Source organism: Staurois parvus, unplaced genomic scaffold (assembly GCF_062004578.1).
Source record: "Staurois parvus isolate SC_StPar_1 unplaced genomic scaffold, SC_StPar_1.0 ptg002692l, whole genome shotgun sequence".
NCBI lineage: Eukaryota > Metazoa > Chordata > Amphibia > Anura > Ranidae > Staurois > Staurois parvus.
Window position 1 is genome coordinate 43876 of NW_028320488.1, and position 25460 is coordinate 69335.

The 25460-nt window shown below is 52.7% G+C and overlaps 1 protein-coding gene across 3 annotated transcripts in view; it reads left to right on the forward strand.

Moving 5' to 3' along the window:
• LOC149429846 (cullin-9-like) overlaps positions 1–24902 on the forward strand; it is a 53963-nt gene extending 29061 nt beyond the window's left edge. Inside the window, exons 6-14 of one of the 3 annotated variants that reach the window (XM_089666408.1) lie at positions 3376–3524; positions 3616–3937; positions 5439–5601; positions 9811–10018; positions 10102–10292; positions 14390–14586; positions 22019–22256; positions 24171–24276; positions 24416–24902. In XM_089666408.1, the coding sequence (XP_089522534.1) occupies positions 3376–3524; positions 3616–3937; positions 5439–5601; positions 9811–10018; positions 10102–10292; positions 14390–14586; positions 22019–22256; positions 24171–24276; positions 24416–24736 (1895 nt within the window). In that variant the 3' untranslated portion in view covers positions 24737–24902. Of the gene's footprint in view, positions 1–3315; positions 3525–3615; positions 3938–5438; positions 5602–9810; positions 10019–10101; positions 10293–14389; positions 14587–22018; positions 22257–24170; positions 24277–24415 lie in introns of all 3 variants that reach the window. The other 2 variants (XM_089666407.1, XM_089666409.1) reach the window with 2 other exon arrangements.
• Positions 24903–25460: the final 558 nt, after the last annotated feature.

Sequence of the window (25460 nt, forward strand, 5' to 3'; positions counted from 1 at the left end):
CTCTACGGCATCTCCCATTGGGTCTCCTGCAACCCATTCCTAAAGGGGAGCGTCCTTGGTCACACCTGGGTATGGACTTTATTGTAGAGCTCCCGGTGTCTCGGGGTCATACGGTCATTCTCATGGTCGTCGATCGTTTTTCTAAGATGTGCCATTGCATTCCACTAAAGAAATTACCAACAGCGTAAGAACTGGCCACGGTCTTTTCCAGGGAGATTTTTCGCCTGCATGGGTTGCCCAAGGTGATTGTCTCGGACCGCGGGAGTCACTTTGTGTCCAGATTCTGGCGTGCCTTCTGCTCCCAGTTGGGTATTAGTCTCTCCTTTTCTTCATCCTACCACCCGCAGTCCAATGGGGCTGCGGAGCGTTCCATTCAGGCCTTAGAACAATTCCTTCGGTGTTATATTTCAGACCATCAGGACGATTGGGCCGATCTCCTGCCTTGGGCAGAGTTTGCCAGGAACTCGGCTGTCAACTCCTCCTCCGGGATGTCTCCCTTCATGGCCAACTATGGGTTCCAACCCACAGTATTACCTGAGAGGTTCTCACCACAGGACATTCCGGCTGTGGAGAACCATCTTGCTGCCCTGCGTTCTTCATGGGGGCAGATCCAGAGGGCCTTGAGGGACTCAGCTCAGCGCCAGAAGTTCCAGGCTGATCGCAGACGGTTGCCCGCTCCTTCATACCAGGTCGGCGATCGGGTGTGGTTGTCTACTCGCAACCTCAATCTTCGGGTGCCCACACCCAAACTAGCCCCCCATTTTGTTGGTCCTTTTCGCATTCTCCGCAAGGTGAATCCGGTGGCCTATGCCCTTGCCCTTCCTCCTGGGATGCGGATCTCCAATACCTTCCATGTATCCCTGTTGAAACCTCTGGTCTGCAATCGCTTCACTACCTCTCTGCCTCGGCCCCATCCCATCCGGGTTGACGGTCATGAGGAGTATGAGGTGAGCCGGATCCTGGACTCTCGATTGGTGCGCGTTCGATTGCAGTTCCTGGTTCATTGGCGCGGTTATGGTCCCGAGGAGCGTTCCTGGGTTCCTTCCACGGATGTCCATGCTCCTGCCCTCCGCTTTTCATACCCGCTTTCCTCAGAAACCTTTTGTTGAGCCGCGGAGGGGGAGGAGCCCTTGAGGAGGAGGTACTGTCAAGGTCCTACCTTTTCCCAGAGGTCTGTTACTCCATGTGCTGGCGTCCATCTTGGATTTCTGCAGAGCATGGTGGGAATCTTTTATGCCTTCTGGTCTCTGAGGTCCATCCCCCAGAGGGGTGTGGCTGATTACATATAAGCCTGTGGTCCGCACATGCTCTTTGCACTTGTGTCTTGTGTCTTTGTGTTGCTATTACTCTGTTCTGACTCTCGTGACTCTCCTGGAATCTGACTCGGCTTGTTACTCGACTATTCTTTGTGTTCTCCTTTGATCTGACCCTCTGTTGCTGATCCCGGCCCGTGACCTGTGATTCTTGTCTGCTGTCCTGTACCGTTTTGTCTCGTTGTTGTCGACCCGGCCTGCCCGACTATTGTCTCTTCCACTAGCTACACGCCATTGGCGGCGGCCATTACCGCAGCTGGGGTGCCTCGGGGGGGCGCGACCTGGTTCCTGGCTGCGTCAAGTCCATCCCCACCATCAGGGGCCCTGGTGAAGGGCAGCCTGGGACTTAGACTCCGCGCCCTGAGGGACTTTGGTCTGTGGGTAATGGTTGTCGTCAGCCAGTGCGTTACATTGTTATTAGGCCTGCCTGTCCGTTCCTCAGCTCCTGCCCTGACAGGTGTAGATAGTAATGGCGGCACCTCGTCTCATGCAGATAGTAATGGCGGCACCTCGTCTCATGCAGATAGTAATGGCGGCACCTCGTCTCATGCAGATAGTAATGGCGGCACCTTGCCTCCTCCAGATAGTAATGGCGGCACCTCGTCTCATGTAGATAGTAATGGCGGCACCTCGTCTCATGTAGATAGTAATGGCGGCACCTCGTCTCATGCAGATAGTAATGGCGGCACCTCGTCTCCTCCAGATAGTAATGGCAGCACCTCGCCTCCTCCAGATAGTAATGGCGGCACCTCGTCTCATGTAGATAGTAATGGTGGCACCTCGTCTCCTCCAGATAGTAATGGCGGCACATCGTCTCCTCCAGATAGTAATGGCGGCACCTCCTCCAGATAGTAATGGCGGCACCTCCTCCAGATAGTAATGGCGGCACCTCCTCCAGATAGTAATGGCGGCACCTCCTCCAGATAGTAATGGCGGCACCTCGTCTCCTCCAGATAGTAATGGCGGCACCTCGTCTCGTGTAGATAGCAATGGCGGCACCTCCTCTCATGTAGGTAGTAATGGCGGCACCTCGTCTCATGTAGATAGTAATGGCGGCACCTCGTCTCATGTAGATAGTAATGGCGGCACCTCGTCTCATGTAGATAGTAATGGCGGCACCTCGTCTCCTCCAGATAGTAATGACAGCACCTCGTCTCGTGTAGATAGTAATGGCGGCACCTCGTCTCGTGTAGATAGTAATGGCGGCACCTCGTCTCGTGTAGATAGTAATGGCGGCACCTCGTCTCGTGTAGATACTATTAGCGGCACCTCGTCACGTGTAGATAGTAATGGCTGCACCTCGTCTCGTGTAGATAGTAATGGCGGCACCTCGTCTCATGTAGATACTATTAGCGGCACCTCGTCACGTGTAGATAGTAATGGCGGCACCTCGTCTCGTGTAGATAGTAATGGCTGCACCTCGTCTCGTGTAGATAGTAATGGCAGCACCTTGTCTCGTGTAGATAGTAATGGCGGCACCTCGTACCTGCAGATAGTAATGGCGGCACCTCATCTCGTGTAGATAGTAATGGCGGCACCTCGTCTCCTCCAGATAGCAATGGCGGCACTTCGTCTCATGTAGATAGTAATGGCGGCACCTCGTCTCCTCCAGATAGTAATGGCGGCACCTCGTCTCCTCCAGATAGTAATGGCGGCACCTCGTCTCCTCCAGATAGTAATGGCGGCACCTCGTCTCCTCCAGATAGTAGAGGCGGCACCTCGTCTCGTGTAGATAGTAATGGCGGCACCTCGTCTCGTGTAGATAGTAATGGCGGCACCTCGTCTCGTGTAGATAGTAATGGCGGCACCTCGTCTCGTGTAGATAGTAATGGCGGCACCTCGTCTCGTGTAGATAGTAATGGCGGCACCTCGTCTCGTGTAGATAGTAATGGCGGCACCTCGTCTCGTGTAGATAGTAATGGCGGCACCTCGTCTCGTGTAGATAGTAATGGCGGCACCTCGTCTCCTCCAGATAGTAATGGCGGCACTTCGTCTCATGTAGATACTGTTGGCGGCACCTCGTCTCCTCCAGATAGTAATGGCGGCACCTCGTCTCGTGTAGATAGTAATGGCGGCACCTCGTCTCCTCCAGATAGTATTGGCGACACCATCAGACGGCAGGAGTGGTGGGAGATTCTCTTCTTCATCCAGCAGCTGGAGGCGGAGGCTCAGAGGAGAGTGATGGAGATGATTGGAGGCTCCTCGGAGGAGGTCAGCTTTCATTGGTGGATCTGTGATATATTTGGATTCTTCACTTTGTCTTCTTTCCTTTTTCCATCAATTCTTCTTCTTCATATTCCAGGGCCGGCTGCCTCCTTTCCAGATGTCCGTGTCTGCGGACGTAGCGCAGGAAATTCTAGCCTTCATTGTACAGAACTGTCATGGCCGACTTCTGAGCGTCCTACAGACCTCACATGTCTATAACCAGTTCTATGGAAAGGTGAAGTCCCATAATATCGCCGGTGTGGGTGACAGTGCCCCTCCCACTGACCCCACCCCCAGCATATCACAGGTGGGAAGAGGGCAGGGGATGGATCCTGGACCTTCTGATCTGCAGACACTGAACACACTTCTCATGCTGGAAGGAATGGAGCTCTCCAAGAAGGGAGACAAGAAGACTGGAGGTGAGGATGGGCGTGAGCCTGGTGTACGGAGGTCTATCCTCCCCAGACCGGTGACATGGAGGAGCTGTACGGAGTTCTATCCTCCCCAGACCGGTGACATGGAGGAGGTGTACGGAGTTCTATCCTCCCCAGACCAGTGACATGGAGGAGGCGTACGGACGTCTATCCTCCCCAGACCGGTGACATGGAGTAGGCATACGGAGGTCTATCCTCCACAGACCGGTGACATGGAGGAGGCATACGGAGGTCTATCCTCCCAAGACCAGTGACATGGAGGAGGCGTACGGAGGTCTATCCTCCCCAGACCGGTGACATGGAGGAGGTGTACGGAGTTCTATCCTCCCCAGACCAGTGACATGGAGGAGGCGTACGGACGTCTATCCTCCCCAGACCGGTGACATGGAGTAGGCATACGGAGGTCTATCCTCCACAGACCGGTGACATGGAGGAGGCATACGGAGGTCTAACCTCCCAAGACCAGTGACATGGAGGAGGCGTACGGAGGTCTATCCTCCCCAGACCGGTGACATGGAGGTATACGGAGGTCTATCCTCCCCAGACCGGTGACATGGAGGAGGTGTACGGAGGTCTATCCTCCCCAGACCGGTGACATGGAGTAGGCATACGGAGGTCTATCCTCCACAGACCGGTGACATGGAGGAGGCATACGGAGATCTATCCTCCCAAGACCAGTGACATGGAGGAGGCGTACAGAGGTCTATCCTCCCCAGATCAGTGACATGGAGGTATACGGAGGTCTATCCTCCCCAGACCGGTGACATGGAGGAGGTGTACGGAGGTCTATCCTCCCCAGACCGGTGACATGGAGGGTGGTATATGGAGATCTATCCTCCCCAGACCGGTGACATGGAGGTATACGGAGGTCTATCCTCCCCAGACCGGTGACATGGAGATATACGGAGGCCTATCCTCCCCAGACCGGTGACATGGAGATATACGGAGATCTATCCTCCCCAGACCGGTGACATGAAGGTATACGGAGGTCTATCCTCCCCAGACCGGTGACATGGAGGGGGTATATGGAGATCTATCCTCCCCAGACCGGTGACATGGAGGTATACGGAGGTCTATCCTCCTCAGTCTGGTGACATGGAAGAGGTGTACGGAGGTCTATCCTCCCCAGACTGTTGACATGGAGGTATACGGAGGTCTATCCTCCCCAGACTGTTGACATGGAGGTATACGGAGGTCTATCCTCCCCAGACCGGTGACATGGAGGGTGGTATATGGAGATCTATCCTCCCCAGACCGGTGACATGGATGTATACGGAGGCCTATCCTCCCCAGACCGGTGACATGGAGGGTGGTATATGGAGATCTATCCTCCCCAGACCGGTGACATAGATGTATACGGAGGTCTATCCTCCCCAGACCGGTGACATGGAGGTATACGGAGGTCTATCCTCCCCAGACCGGTGACATGGAGGGGGTCAGGTATGTCACCCCTGGTATCCTAGAGTGGTCTTTGGTCTTTCTGCAGGACTGAGCAATGACGATGACACCGAGATAAAGAGATCCCTGGAAAACTGTCGGGTTCTGGCACCTAGTGTCCTCCATGTTGGTTTGGAGCGTGACTGGAAATCTGTTAACAGAAAGCTGAACCAGGAAGGGCCCCGAGGAGCCTCCGAAAACACAGCCCTCAGGTGCCCGATTATCGCTTTATACAGTGTGACTCCAATCTGATGTTCCCCGGGTATTAGTGGGGTACATGAGCTGGGAGCCTATTCATCTACACCGGGTCCTCGGGAACCTGTTCATCCACACCGGGTCCTCGGAAACCTGTTCATCCACACCGGGTCCTCGGGAACCTGTTCATCCACACCGGGTCCTCGGGAACCTGTTCATCCACACCGGGTCCTCGGGAACCTGTTCATCCACACCGGGTCCTCGGGAACCTGTTCATCCACACCGGGTCCTCGGGAACCTGTTCATCCACACCGGGTCCTCGGGAACCTGTTCATCCACACCGGGTCCTCGGGAACCTGTTCATCCACACCGGGTCCTCGGGAACCTGTTCATCCACACCGGGTCCTCGGGAACCTGTTCATCCACACCGGGTCCTCGGGAACCTGTTCATCCACACCGGGTCCTCGGGAACCTGTTCATCCACACCGGGTCCTCGGGAACCTGTTCATCTACACCGGGTCCTCGGGAACCTGTTCATCTACACCGGGTCCTCGGGAACCTGTTCATCTACACCGAGTCCTCGGGAACCTGTTCATCTACACCGGGTCCTCGGGAACCTGTTCATCTACACCGGGTCCTCGGGAACCTGTTCATCTACACCACCTACACCGGGTCCTCGGGAACCTGTTCACCTACACCGGGTCCTCGGGAACCTATTCACCTACACCGGGTCCTCGGGAACCTATTCACCTACACCGGGTCCTCGGGAACCTATTCCCTTACACCGGGTCCTCAGGAATGTATTCACTTACAGCAGGTCCTCATTCTCTGCACACCTTCCCAGCATTTTGCTTCATGTGTGGAAATGTATTAGTGTTTTGTGTGAACATTCATCTTTTCTCTGGTTTGGAATGAAGTGAAGTCCGTAGTCTCCTGGAATGAAGTGAAGTCCGTAGTCTCCTCCTAGAATGAAGTGAAGTCCGTAGTCTCCTCCTAGAATGAAGTGAAGTCCGTAGTCTCCTCCTAGAATGAAGTGAAGTCCGTAGTCTCCTCCTAGAATGAAGTGAAGTCCGTAGTCTCCTCCTAGGATGAAGTGAAGCGCATAGTCTCCTTCTAGGATGAAGTGAAGCGCATAGTCTCCTCCTAGAATAAAGTGAAGCCCGTAGTCTCCTCCTAGGATGAAGTGAAGTCCGTAGTCTCCTCCTAGAATGAAGTGAAGTCCGTAGTCTCCTCCTAGGATGAATTGAAGCGCATAGTCTCCTCCTAGAATGAAGTGAAGTCCGTATTCTCTTAGAATGAAGTGAAGTCCGTATTCTCTTAGAATGAAGTGAAGTCCGTATTCTCTTAGAATGAAGTGAAGTCCGTATTCTCTTAGAATGAAGTGAAGTCCGTATTCTCTTAGAATGAAGTGAAGTCCGTATTCTCTTAGAATGAAGTGAAGTCCGTATTCTCCTAGAATGAAGTGAAGTCCGTATTCTCCTAGAATGAAGTGAAGTCCGTATTCTCCTAGAATGAAGTGAAGTCCGTATTCTCCTAGAATGAAGTGAAGTCCGTATTCTCCTAGAATGAAGTGAAGTCCGTATTCTCCTAGAATGAAGTGAAGTCCGTATTCTCCTAGAATGAAGTGAAGTCCGTAGTCTCCTCCTAGGATGAAGTGAAGTCCGTATTCTCCTAGAATGAAGTCCGTATTCTCCTAGAATGAAGTCCGTAGTCTCCTGGAATGAAGTGAAGTCCGTAGTCTCCTCCTGGAATGAAGTGAAGTCCGTAGTCTCCTCCTGGAATGAAGTGAAGTCCCTAGTCTCCTCCTAGGATGAAGTGAAGTCCGTAGTCTCCTCCTGGAATGAAGTGAAGTCCGTAGGTCCGTAGTCTCCTCCTAGGATGAAGTGAAGCACATAGTCTCCTCCTAGAATGAAGTGAAGTCCGTAGTCTCCTCCTGGAATGAAGTGAAGTCCGTAGTCTCCTCCTGGAATGAAGTGAAGTCCGTAGTCTCCTCCTGGAATGAAGTGAAGTCCGTAGTCTCCTCCTGGAATGAAGTGAAGTCCGTAGTCTCCTCCTGGAATGAAGTGAAGTCCGTAGTCTCCTCCTGGAATGAAGTGAAGTCCGTAGTCTCCTCCTGGAATGAAGTGAAGTCCGTAGTCTCCTCCTGGAATGAAGTGAAGTCCGTAGTCTCCTCCTGGAATGAAGTGAAGTCCGTAGTCTCCTCCTGGAATGAAGTGAAGTCCGTAGTCTCCTCCTGGAATGAAGTGAAGTCCGTAGTCTCCTCCTGGAATGAAGTGAAGTCCGTAGTCTCCTCCTGGAATGAAGTGAAGTCCGTAGTCTCCTCCTGGAATGAAGTGAAGTCCGTAGTCTCCTCCTGGAATGAAGTGAAGTCCGTAGTCTCCTCCTGGAATGAAGTGAAGTCCGTAGTCTCCTCCTGGAATGAAGTGAAGTCCGTAGTCTCCTCCTGGAATGAAGTGAAGTCCGTAGTCTCCTCCTGGAATGAAGTGAAGTCCGTAGTCTCCTCCTGGAATGAAGTGAAGTCCGTAGTCTCCTCCTGGAATGAAGTGAAGTCCGTAGTCTCCTCCTGGAATGAAGTGAAGTCCGTAGTCTCCTCCTGGAATGAAGTGAAGTCCGTAGTCTCCTCCTGGAATGAAGTGAAGTCCGTAGTCTCCTCCTGGAATGAAGTGAAGTCCGTAGTCTCCTCCTGGAATGAAGTGAAGTCCATAGTCTCCTCCTGGAATGAAGTGAAGTCCGTAGTCTCCTCCTGGAATGAAGTGAAGTCCGTAGTCTCCTCCTGGAATGAAGTGAAGTCCGTAGTCTCCTCCTGGAATGAAGTGAAGTCCGTAGTCTCCTCCTACTGTAGAATGAAGTGAAGCGCGTAGTCTCCTCCTAGGATGAAGTGAAGCCCGTAGTCTCCTCCTAGGATGAAGTGAAGCCCGTAGTCTCCTCCTAGGATGAAGTGAAGCCCGTAGTCTCCTCCTAGGATGAAGTGAAGCCCGTAGTCTCCTCCTAGGATGAAGTGAAGCCCGTAGTCTCCTCCTAGGATGAAGTGAAGTCCGTAGTCTCCTCCTAGGATGAAGTGAAGTCCGTAGTCTCCTCCTAGGATGAAGTGAAGTCCGTAGTCTCCTCCTACTGTAGAATGAAGTGAAGTCCGTAGTCTCCTCCTACTGTAGAATGAAGTGAAGTCCGTAGTCTCCTCCTACTGGAGAATGAAGTGAAGTCCGTAGTCTCCTCCTACTGGAGAATGAAGTGAAGTCCGTAGTCTCCTCCTACTGGAGAATGAAGTGAAGTCCGTAGTCTCCTCCTACTGGAGAATGAAGTGAAGTCCGTAGTCTCCTCCTACTGGAGAATGAAGTGAAGTCCGTAGTCTCCTCCTACTGGAGAATGAAGTGAAGTCCGTAGTCTCCTCCTACTGGAGAATGAAGTGAAGTCCGTAGTCTCCTCCTACTGTAGAATGAAGTGAAGTCCGTAGTCTCCTCCTACTGGAGAATGAAGTGAAGTCCGTAGTCTCCTCCTACTGTAGAATGAAGTGAAGTCCGTAGTCTCCTCCTACTGTAGAATGAAGTGAAGTCCGTAGTCTCCTCCTACTGTAGAATGAAGTGAAGTCCGTAGTCTCCTCCTACTGTAGAATGAAGTGAAGTCCGTAGTCTCCTCCTACTGGAGAATGAAGTGAAGTCCGTAGTCTCCTCCTACTGGAGAATGAAGTGAAGTCCGTAGTCTCCTCCTACTGGAGAATGAAGTGAAGTCCGTAGTCTCCTCCCACTGGAGAATGAAGTGAAGTCCGTAGTCTCCTCCCACTGTAGAATGAAGTGAAGTCCGTAGTCTCCTCCCACTGTAGAATGAAGTGAAGTCCGTAGTCTCCTCCCACTGTAGAATGAAGTGAAGTCCGTAGTCTCCTCCCACTGTAGAATGAAGTGAAGTCCGTAGTCTCCTCCCACTGTAGAATGAAGTGAAGTCCGTAGTCTCCTCCCACTGTAGAATGAAGTGAAGTCCGTAGTCTCCTCCCACTGTAGAATGAAGTGAAGTCCGTAGTCTCCTCCCACTGTAGAATGAAGTGAAGTCCGTAGTCTCCTCCCACTGTAGAATGAAGTGAAGTCCGTAGTCTCCTCCCACTGTAGAATGAAGTGAAGTCCGTAGTCTCCTCCCACTGTAGAATGAAGTGAAGTCCGTAGTCTCCTCCCACTGTAGAATGAAGTGAAGTCTGTAGTCTCCTCTTCCGGGATTTTCTCCTACACTTTCTTTTGCAGTAAGAAGATGGTGGGTATGTTGGTGGAACTTCTGACGTCGCAGGTGAAGGACAAGCTGCTGGTGGTGACGTCTCTTCAGCTGACGTACCTTGTCATGTCCAAGTATGATTGGCGCGTTTTGTTTGCCATGAAGGGAGGGGTGAGAGCCATGCTGGAGTGTATGCAGGAACATCATTCTTCTGCCGCCGTTCAGCACATAGGACTCGCGGTACGTGGAGGACTCATAGTCTAGTCTACACACCACAGATGTCTGCTGTCTCCTTCATCTGATAACATTGATATTCCCCGCAGGTCCTGAAGGTGCTGACTGGTGTGGACGGTTCTGATTCTCAGGGACCTTCCAGACGTAACACCCTGAGTCCAGGAGACGCTCAGGTGATAAAAGAGATCTTCTCCAGCATTGGATCTGCAGCCAGCAGCACCTCCAGCAGTCTCCTCAGGGCCATCCCCAGTGCCATTACCAAGATGATGAGTGTGGAGGGGTGAGGGCGATACCTACTGTCTGTGTATGAGGACTGATGGCCTTCATTCTGTCTGTCCCGTACCTGTGTCAGTGCGGTCCTTCCTCTGTCCCGTACCTGTGTCAGTGCGGTCCTTCCTCTGTCCCGTACCTGTGTCAGTGCGGTCCTTCCTCTGTCCCGTACCTGTGTCAGTGCGGCCCTTCCTCTGTCCCGTACCTGTGTCAGTGCGGCCCTTCCTCTGTCCCGTACCTGTGTCAGTGTTGTCCTTCCTCTGTCAAGTACCTGTGTCAGTGTGGTCCTTCTTCTGTCCCGTACCTGTGTCAGTGTTGTCCTTCCTCTGTCCCGTACCTGTGTCAGTGCGGTCCTTCCTCTGTCCCGTACCTGTGTCAGTGCGGCCCTTCCTCTGTCCCGTACCTGTGTCAGTGCGGTCCTTCCTCTGTCCCGTACCTGTGTCAGTGCGGTCCTTCCTCTGTCCCGTACCTGTGTCAGTGCGGCCCTTCCTCTGTCCCGTACCTGTGTCAGTGCGGCCCTTCCTCTGTCCCGTACCTGTGTCAGTGTTGTCCTTCCTCTGTCAAGTACCTGTGTCAGTGTGGTCCTTCTTCTGTCCCGTACCTGTGTCAGTGTTGTCCTTCCTCTGTCCCGTACCTGTGTCAGTGCGGTCCTTCCTCTGTCCCGTACCTGTGTCAGTGCGGTCCTTCCTCTGTCCCGTACCTGTGTCAGTGCGGTCCTTCCTCTGTCCCGTACCTGTGTCAGTGTGGTCCTTCCTCTGTCCCGTACCTGTGTCAGTGCGGTCCTTCCTCTGTCCCGTACCTGTGTCAGTGTGGTCCTTCCTCTGTCCCGTACCTGTGTCAGTGTGGTCCTTCCTCTGTCCCGTACCTGTGTCAGTGTGGTCCTTCCTCTGTCCTGTACCTGTGTCAGTGTGGCCTTTCCTCTGTCCCGTACCTGTGTCAGTGTGTGGCCCTTCCTCTGTCCCGTACCTGTGTCAGTGTGGTCCTTCCTCTGTCCCGTACCTGTGTCAGTGTGGTCCTTCCTCTGTCCCGTACCTGTGTCAGTGTGGTCCTTCCTCTGTCCCGTACCTGTGTCAGTGTGGTCCTTCCTCTGTCCCGTACCTGTGTCAGTGTGGTCCTTCCTCTGTCCCGTACCTGTGTCAGTGTGGTCCTTCCTCTGTCAAGTACCTGTGTCAGTGCGGTCCTTCCTCTGTCCCGTACCTGTGTCAGTGCGGCCTTTCCTCTGTCCCGTACCTGTGTCAGTGTGTGGCCCTTCCTCTGTCCCGTACCTGTGTCAGTGTGGTCCTTCCTCTGTCCCGTACCTGTGTCAGTGTGGTCCTTCCTCTGTCCCGTACCTGTGTCAGTGTGGTCCTTCCTCTGTCCCGTACCTGTGTCAGTGTGTGGCCCTTCCTCTGTCCCGTACCTGTGTCAGTGTGGTCCTTCCTCTGTCCCGTACCTGTGTCAGTGTTGTCCTTCCTCTGTCAAGTACCTGTGTCAGTGTGGTCCTTCTTCTGTCCCGTACCTGTGTCAGTGCGGCCTTTCCTCTGTCCCGTACCTGTGTCAGTGTTGTCCTTCCTCTGTCCCGTACCTGTGTCAGTGCGGTCCTTCCTCTGTCCCGTACCTGTGTCAGTGCGGTCCTTCCTCTGTCCCGTACCTGTGTCAGTGCGGCCTTTCCTCTGTCCCGTACCTGTGTCAGTGTGGCCTTTCCTCTGTCCCGTACCTGTGTCAGTGTGGTCCTTCCTCTGTCCCGTACCTGTGTCAGTGTGGCCCTTCCTCTGTCCCGTACCTGTGTCAGTGTGGTCCTTCCTCTGTCCCGTACCTGTGTCAGTGTGGCCTTTCCTCTGTCCCGTACCTGTGTCAGTGTGTGGCCCTTCCTCTGTCCCGTACCTGTGTCAGTGTGGCCCTTCCTCTGTCCCGTACCTGTGTCAGTGTGGTCCTTCCTCTGTCCCGTACCTGTGTCAGTGTGGTCCTTCCTCTGTCCCGTACCTGTGTCAGTGTGGTCCTTCCTCTGTCCCGTACCTGTGTCAGTGTGGTCCTTCCTCTGTCCCGTACCTGTGTCAGTGTTGTCCTTCCTCTGTCAAGTACCTGTGTCAGTGTGGTCCTTCTTCTGTCCCGTACCTGTGTCAGTGTTGTCCTTCCTCTGTCCCGTACCTGTGTCAGTGTGGTCCTTCCTCTGTCCCGTACCTGTGTCAGTGTGGTCCTTCCTCTGTCCCGTACCTGTGTCAGTGTGGTCCTTCCTCTGTCCCGTACCTGTGTCAGTGTGGTCCTTCCTCTGTCCTGTACCTGTGTCAGTGTGGCCCTTCCTCTGTCCCGTACCTGTGTCAGTGTGGTCCTTCCTCTGTCCCTTAGCTGTGTCAGTGTGGTCCTTCCTCTGTCCCGTACCTGTGTCAGTGTTGTCCTTCCTCTGTCCCGTACCTGTGTCAGTGTTGTCCTTCCTCTGTCCCGTACCTGTGTCAGTGTGGCCCTTCCTCTGTCCCGTACCTGTGTCAGTGTGGCCTTTCCTCTGTCCCGTACCTGTGTCAGTGTGTGGCCCTTCCTCTGTCCCGTACCTGTGTCAGTGTGGTCCTTCCTCTGTCCCGTACCTGTGTCAGTGTGGTCCTTCCTCTGTCCCGTACCTGTGTCAGTGTGGTCCTTCCTCTGTCCCGTACCTGTGTCAGTGTTGTCCTTCCTCTGTCAAGTACCTGTGTCAGTGTGGTCCTTCTTCTGTCCCGTACCTGTGTCAGTGTTGTCCTTCCTCTGTCCCGTACCTGTGTCAGTGTGGTCCTTCCTCTGTCCCGTACCTGTGTCAGTGTGGTCCTTCCTCTGTCCCGTACCTGTGTCAGTGTGGCCCTTCCTCTGTCCCGTACCTGTGTCAGTGTGGCCCTTCCTCTGTCCCGTACCTGTGTCAGTGTGGCCTTTCCTCTGTCCCGTACCTGTGTCAGTGTGTGGCCCTTCCTCTGTCCCGTACCTGTGTCAGTGTGGTCCTTCTTCTGTCCCGTACCTGTGTCAGTGTTGTCCTTCCTCTGTCCCGTACCTGTGTCAGTGTGGTCCTTCCTCTGTCCCGTACCTGTGTCAGTGTGGCCCTTCCTCTGTCCCGTACCTGTGTCAGTGTGGCCTTTCCTCTGTCCCGTACCTGTGTCAGTGTGTGGCCCTTCCTCTGTCCCGTACCTGTGTCAGTGTGGCCCTTCCTCTGTCCCGTACCTGTGTCAGTGTGGTCCTTCCTCTGTCCCGTACCTGTGTCAGTGTGGCCTTTCCTCTGTCCCGTACCTGTGTCAGTGTGTGGCCCTTCCTCTGTCCCGTACCTGTGTCAGTGTGGTCCTTCCTCTGTCCCGTACCTGTGTCAGTGTGGTCCTTCCTCTGTCCCGTACCTGTGTCAGTGTGGTCCTTCCTCTGTCCCGTACCTGTGTCAGTGTGGTCCTTCCTCTGTCCCGTACCTGTGTCAGTGTGGTCCTTCCTCTGTCCCGTACCTGTGTCAGTGTTGTCCTTCCTCTGTCAAGTACCTGTGTCAGTGTGGTCCTTCTTCTGTCCCGTACCTGTGTCAGTGTTGTCCTTCCTCTGTCCCGTACCTGTGTCAGTGTGGTCCTTCCTCTGTCCCGTACCTGTGTCAGTGTGGTCCTTCCTCTGTCCCGTACCTGTGTCAGTGTGGTCCTTCCTCTGTCCTGTACCTGTGTCAGTGTGGCCCTTCCTCTGTCCCGTACCTGTGTCAGTGTGGTCCTTCCTCTGTCCCTTAGCTGTGTCAGTGTGGTCCTTCCTCTGTCCCGTACCTGTGTCAGTGTGGTCCTTCCTCTGTCCCGTACCTGTGTCAGTGTGGTCCTTCCTCTGTCCCGTACCTGTGTCAGTGCGGTCCTTCCTCTGTCCCGTACCTGTGTTAGTGTGGTCCTTCCTCTGTCCCGTACCTGTGTCAGTGTGGTCCTTCTTCTGTCCCGTACCTGTGTCAGTGTGGTCCTTCCTCTGTCCCGTACCTGTGTCAGTGTGGTCCTTCCTCTGTCCCGTACCTGTGTCAGTGTTGTCCTTCCTCTGTCCCGTACCTGTGTCAGTGTGGTCCTTCCTCTGTCCCGTACCTGTGTCAGTGTGGTCCTTCCTCTGTCCCGTACCTGTGTCAGTGTGGTCCTTCCTCTGTGTCACTATGACCCTTCCTGTATTGTCTGGCAGGTGTTTCTCCTCTGTGTACAATGGTCTCCTGATCCTCCGGATGTTGATGGAGAACCATAAGGGACTGTCTGTTCAGCTGTCCAGTATGGAGTTGTCCTCTGGCCTCCAGAACTTCTTTGAGGACTCCTGCCGTTCTATAGATGATCCTCGGCGCCACCTGCTGTCTCTTTTCCTCCACTGCTGCCCGCAGATCACTGGTAAGGACTGGGTGATATCTCTGATCTCAGGAAGTTCTTCCTCCGTCCCGGTTGGTTTCTGACTCATTTTGGGTGTCATAGACCTGAATGGGATATACCACCTTCTATATGAGTCTCCCATTCATGTCTATGGAACTGGAATCTGCAGGTGTGGGCAGCCATGCACTAGATTGTTTACTGTCTTGGTTGCCGCCAGCGTGGGAGGCCACAGCCTTTGGAGGAGGTAAATGTGGATCTTTGAAGGTTGATAACCTGGTGAAAGATCTGGAACATACCCCAATCACTGTTTGTATTTCAGTGGTTTTTATTAATTTATAACAACACAGGAGCAACAAATCACGCCCACGCAGGGGCCATCAATGGCACGTAGAGGAACTGGAAATGAGAGAAATCAGTAGTCTAACACCAACAGGGCAAAAGATACGCCCACGCAGGGGCCATCAATGGCACATAGAGGAAGTAGAAATGAGAGAAATCAGTAATCTAACACCAACAGGGCAAAAGATACGCCCACGCAGGGGCCATCAATGGCACATAGAGGAAGTAGAAATGAGAGAAATCAGTAATCTAACACCAACAGGGCAAAAGATACGCCCACGCAGGGGCCATCAATGGCACGTAGAGGAAGTCGAAATGAGAGAAATCAGTAATTAACACCAACAGGGCAAAAGATACGCCCACACAGGGGCCATCAATGGCACGTAGAGGAACTGGAAATGAGAGAAATCAGTAGTCTAACACCAACAGGGCAAAAGATACGCCCACACAGGGGCCATCAATGGCACGTAGAGGAACTGGAAATGAGAGAAATCAGTAATTAACACCAACAGGGCAAAAGATACGCCCACACAGGGGCCATCAATGGCACGTAGAGGAACTGGAAATGAGAGAAATCAGTAGTCTAACACCAACAGGGCAAAAGATACGCCCACGCAGGGGCCATCAATGGCACATAGATTACTGATTGCTCTCATTTTCACTTCCTCTACGTGCCATTGATGGCCCCTGCGTGGGCGTATCTTTTGCCCTGTTGGTGTTAGATTACTGATTTCTCTCATTTCCACTTCCTCTAACACCAACAGGGCAAAAGATACGCCCACGCAGGGGCCATCAATGGCACGTAGAGGAAGTAGAAATGAGAGAAATCAGTAGTCTAACACCAACAGGGCAAAAGATACGCCCACACAGGGGCCATCAATGGCTTGTAGAGGAAGTCGAAATGAGAGAAATCAGTAGCCTAACACCAACAGGGCAAAAGATACGCCTACGCAGGGGCCATCAATGGCACTTAAACAACAAAACATAAATGTAACACTGATAATAACTCAGACTAAAGGCAGCTATCCACTGCCACACCAAAGCAAACAGAGAAAAAAAGGGGGGAAAGGAAGGAGAAGTACAAAAGAAAAAAGGATAGCCAAACCAAGAGCAGGGATCCAAGAACGCCAAAGCGAACAACATCACATCCACAGGCTAGCCGGGGGGAGCGTGGGAAAGGTATATTGCAACCACGGCTCCCATATTTTCAAGAATTTACATTGGGAATCGTTGCAGATACTCGACATCTGTTCATTGAGCATCATAGCGGTCATACGGTCCCGCACCACCTGAAGAGGGACAAACGGGCTCCTCCAGGCCTGAGCAATTGTTCTAGAGGCCGACAAAAACAAATAGGAAGCCAACTTCTCCTGGTGAGCCAAGAGGCACGGGATGGGACAATGAAGCAAAGCATACCGAGCATCCCGTCGTATAGAAAGATGGAACAAGGTGAAAAGGAGGCCAAATACACGAGACCAAAAACGAAGCAGCCTCGGGCATGACCACCAGATATGCAAGACATCACCACGATGGCCACAACCCCGAATGCATCGATCACTGCAGGCAGGGTTCGTCTGTGCCAAACGAGTCGGAACCCAGTACCAACGAAACAATACCTTGTAGGCCGCCTCCAGCGTGGTCGTATTACAAGAGCATTTAGCTACAAGCCGCCAGGCCCTATTTCAGTCCTCCAGATCCACAACCACTCCCAGGTCGCGCTCCCACTGAACGACATGAAAGAGAAGTATGCGACGAGCGTCTATTCAAGGCTGCATAATGAAGGGAGATAAGGCCCGGGGCGCCCGGACGCTGTTGGTAAAGCAGTTCAAAGGCAGATTTCTGGTAAGGGAAAACAGAAGTGCCCCGCAATGAGAGCAGCCAATGCCGCAATCGAAGGTAGCGAAAAATTCCACCGGAGGGACATCCCATGACTCCCGCAGAGAATTCCAGGTGGGGAAAGAACCAAGAGGTCAAAAAGTGTCATACTTGTGAAAAACCGTTGGCCACCCTCCAAGAAAATGCCTTTGGTTGATCTAAACCCGGTGGGAAGAGGGGGTTGTTAGTAATCGGGAGCAAAGGCAAGAAAGGTGACATTAGGCCACTGGAGTAACGTACCGAGTCCCACACTTGTAAGCCATGGAGCAAAATCGGACTCAGTGCCGTGGGGCGCAGGGCAGGGGGAAGCCATAGAAGTGTCGATATCGCAAAAGGGGCACAATTAGGTAATTCCAGGAGGACCCAGAGAGGTATGTCTGAGGAAGCATGCAGCATAGATAGCGGGGCGATCTGGCTTGCCTGATAATATTTAGTAACATTGGGAACCCCAAGGCCACCCTGGAGTCTATGGACAAAAAGCGTAGTTCTGGAAACCCTGGGGCGTTTATCGGCCCAGATAAAATGCATAATCTTCGCCTGAAGCAACCGAAGGAAATGAGGAGGAACCCGCACTGGGAGGGTGCGAAAATAGTATAACAATTTCGGCAAGATGGTCATTTTCACTGAATTGATCCGTCCTATCCATGACAGGTGCGGAAATTGGCAAGAATGCATAAGAGAAGACACAGAGCGAAGCAATGGATAGTAATTTGCAGCAAACGGAGTCATAGGTGGGGGTCAAGCGAATGCCTAGGTATTGAAGAGAAGGAGAAGCACATTTATAAGGGAAGTGGGACTGTAGGCGTGAAACCAGATCTGAGGCCAAAGTAATATTAAGCGCGTCAGTCTTATTCAAATTGATACAGAGACCCGAAATCAAAGAGAAGCGCTCCAGAACCTGTTGCAAATTTGGAAGCATCGTCAGGGGATTAGTGAGAGTCAAGAGGGCATCGTCTGCAAAAAGGTTCAACTTGAACTCCTGTCCCATGTATGGATACATTATAATCAGTGCGGAGCGCCATAGCCAACGGCTCAAGCACCAGGACAAAGAACGCCGGGGACAGGGGGCATCCCTGTCTTGTACCTCGCCAAATAGGAAAGGGATCTGAGAAATACCCAGCGTATTTAATGGAGGCCGAAGGAGATGAATACAAGGCTTGAATCCAAGAAAGAATAGAATCCCCAAAACCCCAACGAGACAGCGCAAACCGCAGATATTCCCAGGATAGAGAATCAAAGGCTTTATATATGTCTAAGGACAGTAAGAATCCCGGGATTTTCCGCTGTTGTAGAAAATGTATAAGATGGACCACCTTACGAACATTATCGCCCACCTGCCTCCCAGGGACGAACCCTACTTGATCCCTGTGGACCAGGCTACGCAAGTATTTATTGATACGAAAGCTAAGAATCTTGCCCAAGATCTTCAGGTCTTCATTAAGAAGAGAAATGGGCCGAAAGGCTTGCGGTTCCTGCACATCATCGGTCGTCTTGGGAATCATGGAAATATGAACTCTAAGCGCGTCCGGAGAGGTCAATGAGCCCTGTCATAACTCATTAAAATAGTCAGCCAAGAAGGGTGCTAACAGGGTTGCAAATTTCTTATAATAGAGGCCAGAAAAGCCGCCTGGACCCGTGGAAGCTGTAGACCGTAGAGATTAAATAGCTTGGAGCACTTCCGGTATGGTGACACCGGCATTGAGGGCCTTCTGCACTGCCTCAGATAGTCCAGGAAGTTGGAGGTCTTGATAGAATGCCTCTGGGTTGGCGTAAAGGCGCGAAAGAAAGTCCGCAAAACGAGAGACAATCTGCTGGGGATTAGAAGTACAGCCACCCACGGGAAGTCGCAATCGGATCGGTTTATGGGATTTCCCCACAGAATTGAGTTTCCTGGCCAGCATCGGACCAGGCTTATTAGCACAGGAATAAAATTTGTGTTTGGCCCAACGCAAGGCCCGTTCCGCCTGTGAAGAGGAGAGTAGGTCCAACTCTGCCGAGGGCGTCCCGAGCACGTTTATGAGCCGTGGATGGGAATGACTTCCAACAGAGAATGGACCTCCAAAAGTCGGCGCCCCTGTTCCCGCTTCCGAACCACCGCCAGCTGTATAACCTGACCCCGCACCGTGGCTTTGTGCGCCTCCCACAGGGGTACTGCCGAAGAGACCGATCCCGAGTTTTCCGCAAAGTATGTGCGTAAGAGAGATTCTATGTGTTGGCAGATGACCTGAGTGGTCAATAAAGAATCATTAATGTGCCAGTGAAAGGGGCGCCGTACCGACCCAGAAAGGGCCAGGAGGAGTACCAGGGGATCATGGTCCGACCAGGGTGAGGAGGGAATAGCTATCCGCCTGACCAAAGGAAGCTGCTGGACATACATGAATATATGGTCAATTCTACAAAAACTGTCATGAGGGTTGGAATAGAATGTAAAGTCGCGCTCAGTTGGGTGGAGTTCCCTCCAGACGTCCACCAGCCCCGCCATCCGCAAGAGAGAGCGCATACGTTCCTCTAGCACTAAGTCGTGAGAAGGGGCCGCCCCCTGGGCATAGCGCCTATCCAATGTGGAATCCAAGGTAACATTGGAATCTCCCAAAAGAAGAAGGTGACCCTTGGAGTGTCGGGAGACAATGGTGCAAAGATGAGAAAAGAATTTATGTTGAAAGCGATTGGGTGCATAGTAAGAGGTAACCTCCTGATCCCAGAGAGTGCCCTGCAGAAGCAAGTACCTACCCGTGGGGTCTGCTATAATCCGAGCACAGACCAAAGGAAGATTCGATTGAAAGCTATTAGTACACCCGGCGTTTCTCAGGGGCCGAGGCCGTGTAAAAGGTGGGAAAGCGAGGCGAAAGATACCGTGGAGCGGAGGACTGAGAAAACCTGGTCTCCTGTAAACATACCACGTGAATTTGTTGCGATTTGAGGTGATGAAAAGCTTTAGCCCGCTTCTGAGGCGAATTGAAACCTTGAACATTTTGTGTGTATACTTTCAGAAGGGGTGAGGCCATGGCAGTATCAGCACGCTCAGCAGAAAAAGCATAGGTCGGCCAACAGTTATCATTCCCAATGGTGTTCGGACCATGGCATCCCGAGACCCTGCATGAGGATAAAACAAAAAAAAACAAAGAAGAAAAGAAAAGGGAGAGAGAAAAAAAAAGAAACAAGAAATATATACAGCAGTGCAAACGTGTCACGTCAATGGTGACATGCATCCTCCTACACCTGAAGGATACTGGTTGGGGGTGGCTCTACCACCGGACACATGGCTGCAAATGAAAACATCAAAAACATAAGCCCTCAGGGGGCAAAAAGGCAATAAACACAGTATAACGGGATACCAAAGTAATAAACTAAGAGTCTGAGAAGTGAGCACATGCGCAATAACCTCCCGATAGAAAACCCAGCTAAACTAGGGGGCCAACCCCCATCAGGAGGACGGCTATAGGCCGCCGTAGAACCACTACACTGCCCAAGTTGTCCCCCACCTCCCAATAGGTCCAACACCCGATCAGGCCCACCACCCACCCCGGAGCCCGAGGGAACCATCACCCCCTACCCAAACAGGAACCCGAACAACGGCACCTGTGGTAGGCCAAGACAGCAAAAAGTCATAATCCGCAAGTCCAGGAGGAGACCCTCCCCCTCATTCAGTAATGGAACCCAAGGGAATGGGTCAGATCAGTCCCAGCCTGGAACGCTAACAACTGGAAAAGCCCTAAGGGCCAAACTCACAGTCCCATCAGGAAAGTCCAACGGTGAAACACAACGCGGGAGATCCAAGATACATTCTCAGCTCGGAGAAGAGCAGGACAGACTTGATCGTTGAGGGGTCTGAGGGAGGGCTCTCTTCCTGTTGGACGACCGCTCCCAGAGGCGGCCCGGTGGAAGCGGCCTCACTGGGGATCCACTTGAGTGAGCTGGGCTCTGAGCAGCGGCCTCCGGCAGAAGAAGATGCAAAGATTCCAGGAGCGAATGGGCCTCCCCCGGCGTAACAACAGAGTGACTGCGGCCCTGGTAGTTGAAGGTGAGGCGGAACGGAAAGCCCCAATTTAATTCTGTAGTTCACCAGGATCGAAGTGAAGGGCTTCAACTGATGTCGCTTCTGCTGAGTGGTCTGGGAGAGGTCAGCGAAGAGCTGGTAGCGATGTCTCCGGAATCTGAGGTCTGGTTTGTTTCTGGCCGCCAAGAGGATGGTTTCCTTACTGCGGTAGAAAGTGAACTTGATGATGTCCCTCAGGGGCCCATCTGGTCGTCCTGGGACCAGTGCACGATGAATGCGGTCAAATTCAAGCCGGTCGAAGGGAATTGCGGGCGTCACCTCCTGAAACAGAGCAGTAGTGGTGGCGGTGAGATCTGTGACCGTTTCAGGTATACCCCTTAACCGCAAATTGCCGCGACGGGAACGGTTCTCGAAATCCTCAAGTCGGAGCAGCGTGTCTGCTAATTCTTTCTTGAGGTCACACAAGTCCTGCTCGTGACCCTCAATGACCGTGGCCGCAGCATTTTATCCTCAAGATCATTCGTCCGATTACCCAACTCTCGAATTTCACGCGAAAGTCGGTCGGCAAGCTTGGAGGTAGCGGAGGACAGTTCCGACTGCAGCATTGTCTTGAAACGGTGCAGAAGCTCAGCATCCCTCAGACCCGGAGGGGAAGACCGCAGGGATGCTTCTGATGCCAGGTCATCTTCACCCCTGGGATCCAGCCCACCCACGTGTAGAGGCAGCGGGGGACCCAAAATCGAGTCTGGGGCTTCAATTGCAGCCTCCGGTGGAAGATGCGATCCTGCGGCCGGGGCTCTGGAACTCTCCGGCGGCAGGCAAAAAATCAAGGCCGCGGCTTCACCCACGATCTTCGGCGGGTAGGCCGCAAACTTTGAAACAGTCTGCCGGACGCTGGAAGTGCGGGAGGTGGCTGATTTTTTTCCCCATCAGGGCACCAGGGGACGGGGCCAGGAGAGGTTGGAGGGAAGGCCAGAACCCCCCACCCCCCCACCCCCCCCGAGAGCTAAAAATCGATCAATGTGCCGGTGGTCGAGCAGCTGGGTTTAAAAAGCAGCCATTCCTCAAGCTGCTCACAAGCACCCCCTCCCCCCCCCCCCAATCACTGTTTGAACCCTATAGATATCATGATGTATAGATCTCAGAGTCTTCACCCTCTCAGCCTGTCTGATGGGAGAGACCACCAATAGTCTGTCCAATGAGATGGAAGAGACCATGTAGTGTCTGTCCTTTCTCTTGCAGAGTGGACTCCGGGGCTCACAGTCAAAGAAATGGATCTCTCGTCTTTGCTGAGCGGTCTGAAGGACATTGGGATGTGCCGGGAAATGCTGTCCTCCCTGGAACGATGTGTTTGTGATGACGTCTCCTCACTTCGGTGTGATGTTCCTCAGCTTCTCACTGACCCCGAGTTCTTCCTACAGCTCCTCTCCTGCCTGGAGCAGCTAAAGGGCGAGAAACGTCTACAACTCTGTGTGTACAGGTGAGGGTGGAAGGTGTACAGGTGAGAGGTTGGGCATACTTGGGCACGTTCCTGGTGTACAGGTGAGGAGTTGGGTGTATTAGGGTACGTTCTTGGTGTACAGGTGAGCAGTTGGGCATACTTGGGCACGTTCCTGGTGCACAGGTGAGGAGTTGGGTTTACTAGGACACATTCCTGGTGTACAGGTGAAGAGTTGGGTGTATTAGGGTACGTTCTTGGTGTACAGGTGAGGAGTTGGGCATACTTGGGCACGTTCCTGGTGCACAGGTGAGGAGTTGGGTTTACTAGGACACATTCCTGGTGTACAGGTGAGGAGTTGGGTTTACTAGGACACATTCCTGGTGTACAGGTGAGGAGTTGGGTTTACTAGGACACATTCCTGGTGTACAGGTGAGGAGTTGGGTTTACTAGGACACATTCCTGGTGCACAGGTGAGGAGTTGGGTTTACTAGGACACATTCCTGGTGTACAGGTGAAGAGTTGGGTGTACAATGGGATATTCCTGGTGTACAGGTGAGGATTTGGGTGTACAATGGGACGATCCTGTTGTACAGGTGAGGATTTGGGTGTACAATGGGATATTCCTGGTGTACAAGTGAGGATTTGGGTGTACAATGGGATATTCCTGGTGTACAAGTGAGGATTTGGGTGTACAATGGGATATTCCTGGTGTACAAGTGAGGATTTGGGTGTACAATGGGACGATCCTGGTGTACAGGTGAGGATTTGGGTGTACAATGGGATGTTCCTGGTGTACAAGTGAGGCTTTGGTTGTACAATGGGATATTCCTGGTGTACAGGTGAGGGTTTGGGTGTACAATGGGATATTCCTGGTGTACAGGTGAGGATTTGGGTGTACAATGGGATAATACTGGTGTACAGGTGAGGATTTGGGTGTACAATGGGATAATACTGGTGTACAGGTGAGGATTTGGGTGTACAATGGGATATTCCTGGTGTACAAGTGAGGCTTTGGTTGTACAATGGGATATTCCTGGTGTACAGGTGAGGATTTGGGTGTACAATGGGACGATCCTGGTGTACAGGTGAGGGTTTGGGTGTACAATGGGACGATCCTGGTGTACAGGTGAGGATTTGGGTGTACAATGGGATGATCCTAGTGTACAGGTGAGGGTTTGGGTGTACAATGGGACGATCCTGGTGTACAGGTGAGGATTTGGGTGTGTAATGGGATGATCCTGGTGTACAGGTGAGGATTTGGGTGTACAATGGGACGATCCTGGTGTACAGGTGAGGATTTGGGTGTACAATGGGACGATCCTGGTGTACAGGTGAGGATTTGGGTGTGTAATGGGACGATCCTGGTGTACAGGTGAGGATTTGGGTGTACAATGGGACGATCCTGGTGTACAGGTGAGGATTTGGGTGTGTAATGGGACGATCCTGGTGTACAGGTGAGGATTTGGGTGTACAATGGGACGATCCTGGTGTACAGGTGAGGATTTGGGTGTGTAATGGGACGATCCTGGTGTACAGGTGAGGATTTGGGTGTGTAATGGGACGATCCTGGTGTACAGGTGAGGGTTTGGGTGTACAATGGGACGATCCTGGTGTACAGGTGAGGAGTTGGGTGTACAATGGGATATTCCGGGTGTACAGGTGAGGGTTTGGGTGTACAATGGGACGATCCTGGTGTACAGGTGAGGATTTGGGTGTATAATGGGATGATCCTAGTGTACAGGTGAGGATGGTGGGTGCTGTGGAGCCTCGTCGAATAATGCTTCATGTTGCTGCATATGCAGGTGACAGCACAGTATGAATGCAGTCTGAAGGCGCCTGACTGACAGGAGGTGGGGTGTCCTTAGTACAGGAACGATATTGGCCGTAGGTGTAGAATATATTGTTGATTTGTGTAACTGTTGGTTTTTCCTCTGGAATTGGCTTTCTCCTCAGGATCCTGAACAAGGCCTTACGTCTGTATAAAGAGGACGTCCTTCCCTGGCACAAGTCCATTTCACCGAGCCTGAGAATTCTGGAAGCTTCTACCGAGGATAAAGAGGTCAGGCTGGATGGATCAGAGAGGATGATGGGGGGTGGGGGGTGCCATTAAAGATGTATTAGTGTCTCTATCCCCTCTTGGCCTCTCATTGAATGCCTTCATTGGCCCTCATTGGGTGATCTCTGCTCTGTATGTTCAGTTCTTCCAGGAGGTGGTCCGCTTCCTGCACAGATTGGCGGTGGCCAGTAAGGACTGCGCTATGGTCATGTGTGGTCTCAGAACTGGAGATGTTCTAGATAAAGCAATGGACAGAGGGCGCTCTGATGAGTGGACGAAGAAGCTCCGAGACCTCCTGACAACCTGTGAGACGTACACTGCTGTACACTACAAGATGGCGGCCTGCGTGGTGGCTGGATGTATGCAGGTACCTTACCATCCATTGTACTCGTATTATAGCCGCCCGCTCCTACGGGGGCTCCGCGGCACTCTAGTCTCCTCCCGGGTGAGTGGTCCATGGTGAGGCAGTAAGGCTTTCATTACCCTGCTTTCTGTACCGTGTTATCATCTCACCTCTGACTACATCATTGGACTGCAGGGAACGTCTGTAATGGTGGCCAGCCACACATTTTATAAATTGGTGTCTCCCCAGATGAGATTCCCCACCCCACTGCACACATCCAGAATTTTTCCAGGTGAGATTCCACCTCCCGCACACCCATTGGTCTCTCCCCAGGTGAGATTCCACCTCCGGCACACCCATTGGTCTCTCCCCAGGTGAGATTCCACCTCCGGCACACCCATTGGTCTCTCCCCAGGTGAGATTCCACCTCCGGCGCACCCATTGGTCTCTCCCCAGGTGAGATTCCACCTCTGGCGCACACACTGGTCTCTTCCCAGGTGAGATTCCACCGCCGGTACACACATTGGTCTCTCCCCAGGTGAGATTCCACCTCCGGCACACACACTGGTCTCTTCCCAGGTGAGATTCCACCTTCGGCACACCCATTGGTCTCTCTCCAGGTGAGATTCCACCTCCGGCACACACACTGGTCTCTCCCCAGGTGAGATTCCACCTCCTGAACACACATTGGTCTCTCCCCAGGTGAGATTCCACCTCTGACACACCCATTGGTCTCTCCCCAGGTGAGATTCCACCTCTGACACACCCATTGATCTTTCTCCAGGTGAGATTCCACCTCCGGCACACACATTGGTCTCTCCACAGGGGAGAATCCACCTGCGGC